The sequence below is a fragment of the Microtus pennsylvanicus genome, chromosome 4 (genome assembly GCF_037038515.1).
Source record: "Microtus pennsylvanicus isolate mMicPen1 chromosome 4, mMicPen1.hap1, whole genome shotgun sequence".
In the NCBI taxonomy this organism is placed as follows: domain Eukaryota; kingdom Metazoa; phylum Chordata; class Mammalia; order Rodentia; family Cricetidae; genus Microtus; species Microtus pennsylvanicus.
Genome location: NC_134582.1, coordinates 136,107,908 through 136,120,459, shown reverse-complemented (window position 1 = coordinate 136,120,459; position 12,552 = coordinate 136,107,908). Strand labels below are relative to the sequence as shown.

Sequence of the window (12,552 nt, the reverse complement as noted above, 5' to 3'; positions counted from 1 at the left end):
TCAAACTCCCTTTGGCCAGGTCCTTAAAGAAAACTGAGTCCTTCCCCACTTCCACCCCACCAGGAGCCATCAACTATGAAGAACTATACTTCAGCATCCTTATCACAATTTTTAAGATTTTTCTTTCAATACCTTCCTGTCTAAACTGTTTCTTTTCTTTTCTTTTGTGAGGCAGGGGAAAGGTTGCCACAGAATTATGATTAGTCTTTTTCTGTTCCATAAGATAGCTCCCAATAATGACACGGAGACTTATTAATTATGAAAGCTTGGCCTATAGCCTAGAGGATGATTTTTGGTTATTTGATGGGTTATAATTGTTTGTCATCATTTTGGAAGGCTGATTACAAGTTGTTATTGGTCATGTTAGACAAAGGAGATTAGATCCAGGGATCTCTTTCTGAGTGGAAAAAAAGGGGGAGATATAGTATAAAAATGATGGAATAAAAGGGTGGATTGTCAAATCTACTTTTGAACAACTATTGATCTAAAATATTTTACATTGGTATGGATTTTTGTATATCGATACATATTTAAGGTTATTTTTGTTATACTGTATATATATTACTACTCTTGTTTAAGGTATTGTAGCTATGCAGCTCATTTAAAAATGTAATGTAAAGTTTTAGTCCTTGAAAGCTATTTAGGATAATTAAAGACAGATTGGTAGTTAATCATCTATAACAATCAAACTTATAGTCATGTTAGGTATGTTTTCAAGGTTGAACAGAGATATATTTTAAATAGATAGATGGTCTTTAAACATTTAAAGACCTACATAATATGGTATTTAAAATGTTTAAGTAAAAAAGGGGCTTTTCAAGATAGAGTGACATGTCTGCTCTACTCCTGGCAGCACCAGTCTACTTCAGAGAAGATGGGCATTAAAGAACTCCATATGGAGTTTGCTTTCTTTGTGGCAAAAGTGAGCTGAAAAATAAAAATAAAATAAAATAAAATAAAACATGCCCTGGCCTTGACAGTATGCTGTCCAAACTGGACAAGCAGGACACAAAAGAAAGCAACTACTAAACTTTGACAAGACAAGGTAGGACAGGCCTCCAAAATTCCTGCTTCACAGAGAAATCTGTCAGATACTCTAGGCCTGCAGGCTGGATGCCCCAATGTTGCAGAGGAACTTTGGGTGACTGCCCAGGCAGCCAGCTATTTCTGTCATTTCTGTAGTGTTGGAAGTTGTTTGCTATACACGCCCTGTTTGTTCAGGTAATACTATGTCCTTTTCAGGTCCTTGGTAGAACTGAAGACTGGATAGTTATAGTCACAGTTTTCCTTGTTACCAAATTCAGGAAAGAAACTTACATAATAGCTGTCAAGTTTTAAGGCTGAAAAGCATAAAAGCTTAAGTTGGTTAAGAAGTTTTAAGGTTTAAAAGATATTTTTTTAGGAAAGTAATACAAGTTATGATAGAAAGTAACTTAAGTAGTTTGGACTAAGATAGGACAGATAATGCAGTACTTTCTCCTAATTTGCCAAATGTAGATGGACTAAACATTGTACCTATAATTCTCTGATAATTGTTCTTATTGTATATAGTTTTAATATGTGAGAGTTAAAGCCGTTCCTTTCTATTTAGACAAAAAGGGGGAAATGTTGTGAGATGTTTGTACACCGTTGATGGTGTATTTCTGTGATAATATTGTGTAATAAAAAGCTGAATGACCAATAGCCAGGCAGGAGGTACAGGCAGGAGGGAGAAAGTAAGAGAAGGAATCTAAGCATGCAAGAGAAGCCAGAAGGCACAGAGAGGAAACAGGAGGTACAAGATGGAAGAGAGGTAATGCCACATGGTAGAACATAGATTACTAGAAAGGGTTGATTTAAGTTAGAGGAGCTAGTTAGGAACAAACATAAGTTATAGGGAGAGCTTTCATAATTAATAAGAAGTCTCATGTCATTATTTGTGAGCTGACTGCCCAAAGAAAAATCTGACTATATATGGCATCTAATATGGAGGCTCAGCTATCCAAACATAGGGCCTGAGAGAGCTAAGAAAAGTTCTGGACGAGGAGCCAGATGTGGATTCCTAGTCCTGCAGTCTCTCAGGCGAGCCAGTGCTCAGCAGATACAGAGCTGCGGTTCCAGCCATTGACTTCACCATGCACCAGGTCCATGTGCTAGGTTGAGCCTCGTGGCAGCTGACATGCAGCTTAAGATTTGTCTCACACAGTCAGAGAATGCCACAGGCACTTAGAGAAGCCAGCTACAAACACAGAAAACCTCAAAAAAGGTAAAATATGTTTAAAGATATGCTTAGATGCTGAAGAAAGAAAAAAATGGGTATAGACAGTCATAGGAAAAATAAATAGTTGCCAGGCAGTGATGGCACAGACCTTTAATCCCAGCACTCAGGAGGCAGACAGGTGGATTTCTGTGAGTCTGAGGCCAGCCTGGTCTACAGAGCAAGTCCCAGGATAGGCTTCAAAACTACAGAGAAACCCTGTTTAAAAAAACAAAAATAAATAAATAGTTTAAAAATAATAAAGTCTTTAAAGAGATAGCAAATTAGTATAAAAATAAGCCACATAAAGATGGAAAATAACAGGGTGTATAACATCCTGTATGATGCTTTGTTGACTCTGAATTTTTTAATTCTAATGTACACAAAAACAATAGCTGCTGAGAGACATTGGATTATGGAACACGCACATATATATACTTGGATTTTCAAGACAGGGTTTCTCTGTGTAGCTTTGCAGCCTATCCTGAAACTCACTCTTTGACCAGGCTGGCCTTGAACTCACAGAGATCCACCTGCCTCTGCCTCCTGAGTGCTGGGATTAAAGGCGTGCACCAGCTAAACCTATATACTTTAAGAACATCTTAACTGCAAAATGGAAGTCAGAAAGTATATTGTGAGAGAGCTTATGCATTTGTTTCCACAGAAAACAAAAAGTTATAGTTCTCTTGTAAATTAATAAAGATCAGCTTTGATTGGAGAGACCTCCTGAGGATCTTGACTGCAGACATGAGGGGGAAAGCCAAGAAAGGCTACAGGGCAGGTGACACATATTCTGATCCCTCAACACAGGAACAGCTCTGAAATCAATCTTGTTGGGTACAAAGTTCGCATGACTTGTATGCCATCCTTTCATGTAACATAGATGGAGATCTATATTACAGCTTGGTGATACAGTCCATACAGACTTATAAAGTTGACAGATGCCTTTCACGTACTCATAGGTGCACACCACACATTCCATACTTGTGTTAATGCTGATACATATAAGTCTGTGTGCGTTCAGAAAGAAGAAAGGAAAAAACACCAATGAGGCCAAGTAGCCCAGGTGATCCAGCTTCTCAGGATGCGTCTGCTGCCGTTTCCTCAAAATTCTACGTCCAAAACAACTTCAAGGCTGAGATAGTCCAGGATCACACACTCTAGCCAGGACTTCTGATAAGCCCTCATGTTCTCCCATTACACAGAGACTGAACAAAAATAATACAGCTAATTCTTCCAGGACATGACCATTTCCCAGTTTTCTCAGGGTTCCCTACAGAAGCAGTCTAGATAACACACACCCACATTCCCAAGCTTCACAATATGTACAAATATCCCACAACACAAGCCTCACGTCTCTCATTCTCAGCTATGGGTCTGCAGCCATCAGTACCACTGCAAAAGAAGCTGCTGCCTTCCCCTTTACAGGCAGCGGCAACATGGATCATGGACTTCCACTTGGCTTCTGGTGAGAGCATGGACCACAGACATCCACACGGCCTCCTGCAGGAGCAGACCATGGCCATCACATTGCCTCTGGATGCAGCATGGACCACAGACTTCAATAAGCAGGACAGAGCAGGACGTCAGCACAGCCCTTGGCTGTAGCACAGGCCAGCATGGACCATGGACATCTACATGGCCTTCCGGGGTAACAAGGGCCATGGACACCAACATGGTCTCCGGTAGCAGCAAAGGCCACACACAGTTTGTTTTTAAGTCTGTCTTGCATTTTAAAAATTGTGACCTTCAGGACCTCATTCAATTTCTTCTGACCTTTATGATTATTACCTCCGACCACTAAAAGTGCATTTGATTATTCATAAACTTTAGTAAATTTGCCATAGTTTTAGTATATACATAATTTAGTACTAGTTGTGCTGTTCTAGTTACAAAGCTTATTGTGATTTAAGCTGTTATGGCCCCTACAACACAGGATGTCTTGTCATTTAAGTCAGAACAAGTTCCAAAACGCACAGTTAGCACATGGAGTATTTGTGATGGTGAATGGTTCACGAAACTGTCAGGAGCAAACTTGACCATTTTTACCTGTTATATTTATTCTCACTGGCTGTAAGACATTCTGAGATCTTGGTGCTTCATCGTGAATCAGCACTGAGTGGAGGACTGGCACACCTGGTGTCACTGCCGAAGTGAGAGACTTGGGAAGGTGGGACAGAGTCACAGATACTCACTGAACATCTACTGACTCTTCTGAGAAGGAAGCTCTTCTCGGATCTTCAATGGGGTTGAAGACTAGATAGTTGTAGTGACTTTCCTCTCATGACTTGGCCAAGTTATTTATTATACAAGACTTAAACTAGTTAGGATAGGATAATTATCGGATATATTTGTTCTTATTGTATATAATTTTGCATTAGGCTTAGAGCTCTCTTATTTAAACAAAAGGGGGAGGTGCTGTAAAAAATCCTACAACCAGTAGTTACCCACCCACTGGGGTGTGGCCTCTTATACTATTTATGCCGATGTAAAGCATGTGTAAAGCCTCTTTTCCAGCTGTGGGATTCAGTTTCTGTTCTCCATTTCAGCAGAGGATTCTGATTTGTGAGTCTACCCCTAAATAAATAACCATGTGTGTGTGTGTGTGTGTGTGTGTGCACGCACGCACATGCACTCGTGCGTATTCCATAATCCAGTGTCTATTATTCTCAATTCTGAGCTAGTGTGGGATTTCTTTTAAGCGTTCTTTTTCAGCAGAAGATATTACAAATGTATTTCTTATTTAACAAACTCAGTCTTATCATGTGTCAAGTGTCTCCCTAAGAAACAAGCAACCCACTAAATCCTCATTTCAAACTTGAGGCAGATACCGGTTACAACACTGGCCTATGTCTCTGTTTCCCCTATCATCAGTCACAGTCTACTAGCCAATGAAAAGGGGCTCAAGTGTTAGGTCTACAGAGGACACCAAAGGGCTCAGTCTGTTTCATTCATATTATTCTGCATTAGCATTGCTATAATTATCGTCTATGATCACTATATCAAATGAAAGCTCCCCTAATTTTTCTAGTGTATCTATCTCACTCTTGATCAACTACCATCTGTCCATGAGATTTCAAAAGAGAACACACAAGTGATTTCAGGGTAGAATGCGTCGCTCAGTGATGGCATGTGCAAGGCCCTGAACTCAATCCCTAACACCACATTAAAAAATTATTTCCAGCCATGCCTTTAATCCCAGCACTCAGGAGAAAGAGGCAGGTGAATCTTTGGAGTTCAAGGCCAGCCAGGTCTACAGAGGGAATTTCAGGATAGCCAGGGCTGTTATACAAAAAAAAAAAAAAAAACCAAACAAACAAACAAAACCCTGTTTCAAAAAAACAAACAAAAAGCTACTTTCAATTAAACTGTATTATACAGGAGAGAAAGTGATTAGAACATGTTTATAACTACATGAGGAAACATTAAATGGGCTTTCCTATAGTTTTCAAATAAATGTGTAAGTTTCATGTGTTTAAACCTCTTTCCAGCTCAGCTCACCTTCCTAAGCTCTGCTCTGTCTCTAAGCAGCTCACCACATCAGATACTCAGTCCTCCACAGTTAGCGAAGGAGGAGACAACCCTTCTGCTTTTGTGTGCCCTCAATTTCTATCCGGTGCCAGGTGTATTCAGGCAAGAGGACTTCTGGGAGTAATCTTTCAGCCCATCTTTGTCCTCACCTGCCCTGCCCTCCACTCTGACTCAATGCATCCTGTGCACTTCCCCCTTCCAGAGCTCTTAGCCAACCCAATCGCTGCAGCATGAACAGGCTCTTCTTCCTGGTGCTATCAACCCCTGCTGAACTATTCTTCACACTAACCTAAAACCACATTCCCAAGAACAGCACTGAGACAAACATTCCCCCACCGAAAGCCTTGAGATGGCTTTGCCTTTATTTCGGGAGAAACCCCAGCTCTGCACGTAGGCCTTCTTCCTCTCCAGCTTCAACTGACTCCAGCCCTGGCCCCTGCACCCAAGCTCCAGCCATACCTCAACACTGGCCTTTTCTGCTCGGCACCACTTTTTCCTGTGCCTTCTTGTCTTTACACATAATGTTCCCTCTGCATAAAAGCAGTTGCATTTGACTAACTTTCAAAAATTCAACAGAGGTAATACCTACACCAAGATGCATCCCATAATACAGAACCCCTCATACCCAAATCTTGATTTAGGTGTCCTTCAAATAAATAGTAATATATAGATATATAAAAATAGTAATATGTAGTTATTATCTATTATGTGATATACATAGTAATATATAACTATAATATATATCACATATTATAATCTATATCCATTGGCAAATAAGCCACAGAAGAGCAAAAATTGATCCTTTTAATGTTTTCATGATCAGCGTGCATGTTCAGTGTCCATCTGATACCTGTACATGCAATAAATGTTCACTAATAGCAAAAGAATCCACTGTGCAAATTAGTGTACAACTTTCTCTTCTTTCAGATAAACTTTAGTTAAAAGCAAAATTAAAAAAAATATTTTGCTGGTAGTTATTTTCATATTAGGCATACAATGTTAGGTGTAGCAATAATGTAATTATATATTCTTAAAACTTAAAGGAACACTTATTGGCCATTTAAACTGTTCCACCCCTTAAAAATCACACCATACTGAAAAGAATCATTCAAATGATTACAGTTCTGTGTAATTTGAAAGTCATGTGGACAGCTGAAAATTGCTTTTATCTTGTCTTCTTTTACTAATGTATTGTTTCTTATGAAATATATAAGATTATTTAATTTTGGATGATTAAAATATTAGGGAGAAGGCAGAATGTTAAGTTAAAAGAGCTATAGCAAAAGGACTTGCTTCTACTACATAATTCTTGGGTAATATCTGCAGAGAAGATATTTGAGAGGCAGTTCAAACACACACCCACACACACACACACACACAATCTTTACAGAATTCTTTATTTCACCTACTTTCCCTAAACTATTTAGACAGTTTACTGTCTTTGTATGCATGTTAGAGAAAGCTTACTTTAAAAGATGTGTATACATGGTACACTATATACTTAGCATGTTAGAGGCCCTGGGTTCAATCCATAGCTCACATAAAATGGTATGTTTAAAATGATGACAATAGCTTTGTATTGGGGAGCTGATTGATAACTGAAATCAGAAATGCAGGCTAGTATTGCGGTTGAGGACTAAATAGTTTTTGGTCAGCAAGAGAAGAGGGAGAATATTTGACAAAATAAAGAGGAACAATTTTTACCAGAAATATCACATAGAGTAGCTAACTTGACATAATAAATAACAAGTAATTGTAGGATAAATAACTACATCTTTTGATAAATTCAACAAGATGGCCAATGTCTTCATTGACAGATATCTATTTCATTTTAAAATTAGACTTTAGTATTCTAAAAAAAAACATTTTCATGTTATATGCCTGAGTGATGGTATCCCAGCACTCAGAGCTGGGGCAGGAGGATTATGAGTTCCAGAGCAGCCTACGATACATAGTGAGTTCAAGGCCAGCCTGAATAACTTTAACAAGATGCCTATTGCTATAAAAACATTTCTATGGAAAAACAATGTAGTCCACACATTCTTTGGCAATAACTGTCTTGACAGGCATAAAACAGAACGTTTAGAAGAGTGGACAGAGATTATTCTCTCTAGAGATGCTCACACTTACAATACCAATACTCTAGAAAGAACGCAAACAAGCCGGGAATTTAACACTGAGGGTTGGAGAGATGACTCGGTGGTTAGGAGCTCCTGTTGCTTACATGCATCCACGATTCCAGTTCCAGATGATCCTCATGAGTACCAGTTCCACACATGGTGCACATACATACATAAATGCAGGCAAAACACTCATACACAAAATTAGATAAATCTTCAAAAATTAACATTGAATGACCATCACGGCAGGAAGCATAAGGCAGATGGCAAAGCCAGCACTCCTCTTTGTAAACTAGAGTATCCTAGCTTGTATTTTCACAGGCCATCCCATTGGCTCTTAGGCAAAGCCAACATTCTTTCCAGAATATAGCACAGGTTTCTCCTAGGACCAACACAACTGTTCAGCAGATATCTCAGTTTTTGCTCCACTGAAAAAGAACTTCATACGAAGTATGACCTAAGCCAAAATGAAAGGATAAAGTGTTCATCATAGACTTAAAATCAATCAACAGATAGCAAATACACCTCTTGTTCCCTTCTGCTTCTCAGTCAGTAAATCACAATGCTCTGTGGAACTGCCCTGATCCAGGCAGATTATCAGTCCAATTCTTTGAACTGCTACCTTGGTTCTCAGTATCTAGGGGACTCTAGACTTTTCTCTGTATACTTTTACAGAGCTCTAGTTTGATAAGACTTTTTAGAACAAGAGAAGCCTAAAGCTCCCTAGGAGACCGGCTTAAATTACTATCAGCCCTATCCCTCACACCTCCAGGGATTTATCTGTTAAGATTTGACAGGGCTAGCTTCCTTCAAATTCCCCTGGTGGTTCCCAGGGAGATCTCACAAGCTGACAAGCTTCACACTTATGTAATGGCCACTAGTACCTAAAGATGGGAACTGAGAACTTCTTTAAACAGTTTACATCAAAGTTCATAATAATCTTCATCTGTAATATTCCTTTCACATACAATGATTTAAAATTCGTAACAAGAGAATTATGCTTTTCTCATTGTGCCTATATGGAAAATGTTTCTCCTTTAGTCCTGGATCTATATTGTATGTCTAATTAAAGAATATGTTGGAGATGGGGAATAAAATGTACATATGCCAGATACATAGTCCATGTGTCAAAGTCAAAAGTAAAATGCATCCATACCACACATATCAAAGGGAAGGCACTTGCCTGATGAGAGCTTGCCTGTAATATGAGATTCAACCACACTCAAAAGCATGTTTAAATCGATGTTGATTTTTTTTCAAGAACATATATTCTTGAAAATATGTATTAATCTTACTGACTTGTAAGGAATAAAAGGCTCCATAATAAAATTTGTAGGTTATTTTTAACTAAAGGGATATACATGCAGGGATAATCATGATTTTAAATTACTAAAAAGAATTATCAGATTTAGTAAACTTAAGTATGTTTAAAATGTTCCCCCCCAAAAAAAACCCTTAATATGACATTAAGATGATAATCAAAAGTATTTCATTTTGAAAGACTACCATAATCTTTTTTGTATTTATTTCTTCACAAGCCAAAAGCAAGTGTAGAATGTTAGGTCCAAGTCATGTGCCTCTTGTAGATTGGTAATCACTTAGTTAGCTAGTTTAAATTAAATTCCTCATACATTTGGAGCATAACCCTGGTTACTTGGTAGAAGAAAGCAGGAGGATCACTTGAGACAGGGAGTTCAAGACCAACCTAGACACCAAAGCTGAAAGCTTGTCTTAAAAGAAAAAAACAAAACACAATGTATTCTACCTTGTATTCTTAGGGAAGAGGGAACCTGCCTTTAAAATCCCAAAAGACACTCTATATTTCATTATTATATACATTTAAATATTTCAAAATTAATTTTTTTCTAAATGTTTTCTTATTTAAAAAGTATTTTTTTGCTTGTGTACATATTGCCCAAGCAGTAAATCCTTGTAAACAGTATAAGCATTCATTCACAGAGTACAGTGAGTAGGACTGAGAAAAAATAAACTGCTTTTAAAATGTAAAACGTCCTAATAAATGTAATGTTTGTACACAGAATAAAGAAAATAAATCTACATGACACAATTATAGAACAAAATGAGTTCTACAATGGCAACATTTTTGAAACAAATATTAGTTCCGTGGTTGCCCAGGGGTTGGGGACAGCAGGAAGTGGTCACGATTGTAAGAGCAATTCGAGGGCTGGCATAATGGCTCAGTGGGTGAAGGTCCTTGACAAGTCTGACAACCTGGGATCAATCCCCAGGACCCATGAGGTGAGCCATGAGGTGGAAGGAGAGCCCTGGCCTCCCAAGCTGTCCTCTGACTACCACCAGGCGCCATGGCATTTGCACACACTAATTCCTCTAGTTTGTAATAGTCAAAGTATCCTGACTATCACAGAGGGTCTTGAAGCAAAAGTTTATAAAGTAAAACAAGAGAAACAAACTGGGAAGATGTGAATTGGGATCAAGGAATTTCTGTGTCAGCATACATGTGCTGAAGTTCTGAAAAAATGTCCCAGAAGGGCGCTAGATAGGAGGACTGCATTATTCCCTGCAACTGCACCTACATCACAGATGTTCAAAGACTTTTTAAAAACATAGTTTCTTCATTATAAATGACTCCCTGTCTCAACCACAAACAGCAAACTCCAGTGAGGAGAGAAAGTATCTGATAAATAGGTGTTTCCTCAAAGAAACGCAGAGCAAAGACTGTCTAAATGCTGTGGCCATGTTCTTAATTTATTTTTAATGATGTGTTCATTTAAACTAGTGTTAAAGATCTCATCTTATAAACTAGGGATTTCTTGAGACCAAGTGAGCAAAATCTAGATTACAGTTCAGTCAGTGGGTCCTGTAGAAAGTTGTCCTCTGAGCAAGGCTGGTGCCCTCTAGAACTCTCAGCAGCTGTGTGGTTACCAGCAGGAACTCTCTCAACACCTCTCTCTCTCTCTCTCTCTCTCTCTCTCTCTCTCTCACACACACACACACACACACACACACAGACACACACACACACACACAAGGTGGGTAAAGATAAAGAGTGCAGAAGGAGGCGTTTATGAAGTCCAAACCCTCTAAGTAGTTAAGGTCGCTTGAGGAAGAATCGGATTTTCAGCGGTGTAGCTGCTGGTGAGCTGGTTGCACTTAATAAAGCTTAGTAAAAACTCACTGGTTCTTCAAGTTCATCTAGGATGGAATTCTTTCTGTGGTCTGTCCTTGTTGCCCCATGGGGGGGGAATAACTGTCTCTTCAGAAAAAACACACACAGAGAGAGCGAGAGCAGAGGACTAGTTTCGCCAAAAATGAGCTCTCCTCTCTCCCCCTCCTCTCATTCAGACTTCAGACTAAGAGGTGAAAAGGGTTGCTTCGTAGAGTTCACAAAGCCAGGTCCTTACCGACTTCGACTCTCTTGGGAAAGATTCAAGCATACTACACTGCTCCTCTTCCACTAATGTCAAGAGGAGAGCTACAAAAGCAGCCTGAAATTTCTCCGCTTCTAGGAAGGGAATGTGATCAAAGAGTGACAAGAAAGGGCGTCGGGATAAATGGGTCTGGTTAGGGTAGATTCCTATCCGGGAAAATGAATTCCAGGCAGTTCACATGGCTGGCCGATTGTAACAAAGATGGAAATGATCCCAGGCCTCCTCCATCCTCTGCTTCACCCACAAGTTCCCTCAGAGAGGAGAGGGTCCGGAGGAACGTCGCCTCACATAAGCCCATTCCCAAGCCTCCCAAAAGTTGAGCTGGTAAGGGGACGAGGAAGTGAGGCTGACAGCGGAGCGAGAAGGCGACCGTGGACCAGGTGAGGCTGGCACTGGGTGGTGGGAGGACGAGGATGGATGCAGGATGAGGTGTGGGGCCAGGGTGCCCGGCGTGGTTCAGGCTCACCCGCATTCTGCAGTGTCTCGACGTTCTGAGGTCTGGTCGCCTGCTCTGCCACCATCTGTACGAACCGGGTCCGGGCATTCTGGTACTGCTCGAACACTGGGGAGAGAGGCAAGGTGGAGCAACCGGCCCCCCGGCGCCATCCCGTCGGGGCACCCGCCCACAGCTCCCTACCTTGCAGCACCTGACGCTGGCTCATGGCGCCCCGCGTGGGGTTCACACTCCGCGACCCTTTGGCCTCCGGCGGACTGCTTCTGTGTACCCAAGCTCCGGGGTAACCGACCGGAACCGGAACGCAGACGTCCCTTGGCAACGGTAGGGCCTGGGCGTGACGTCACAACCGTGATAGAAGGAAGGCAGAGGGAAGCCCTGGTACCCGGGGACTCACTCGCGTTCTATCTGGTGTCACTTCCCTGCTGACTGGGTACGGGGCGCAGGCGTCCGCCTAGAGGACGCCGTCGGCACCGACGCACCGAGAGCCGCAGGGTCCCCTACTGCACCCCGCTCCGGGACCTGGGGAATGACCTCTCCAGGCCCGATGTCGGTTCCGATAGATACGAGTCATGGGATCAATCCAACAGTGGCTGCACAACCTCAAGTTACTCTGGTCCCTCCTCCTGGCTTTCTTACCTACCTGACTCTTCTGATTCCCGAATTCCTGGAGGGTCACAGCAACTGTGTGCATACACTAAATTACAATATATTAACAGCAATAAGGACACCTAGAGAGTTTATGGAAAACAGAGAAGGGGGAAATGATAAATAACCTATCCTGCAGGTTTTCTAATTACT

General features: G+C 40.8%; 1 protein-coding gene across 2 annotated transcripts in view; it reads right to left on the bottom strand.

Moving 5' to 3' along the window:
- Positions 1 to 12,097, bottom strand: part of Spag6 (sperm associated antigen 6) — a 55,411-nt gene extending 43,314 nt beyond the window's left edge. The window contains exons 1-2 of one of the 2 annotated variants that reach the window (XM_075970592.1): positions 11,935 to 12,097; positions 11,764 to 11,859 (exon numbers count right to left, since the gene is read on the bottom strand). In XM_075970592.1, the coding sequence (XP_075826707.1) occupies positions 11,764 to 11,859; positions 11,935 to 11,959 (121 nt within the window). In that variant the 5' untranslated portion in view covers positions 11,960 to 12,097. Of the gene's footprint in view, positions 1 to 11,044; positions 11,130 to 11,763; positions 11,860 to 11,934 lie in introns of those variants that run through there. The other variant, XM_075970593.1, reaches the window with a different exon arrangement.
- Between the last annotated feature and the right edge of the window lie 455 nt (positions 12,098 to 12,552).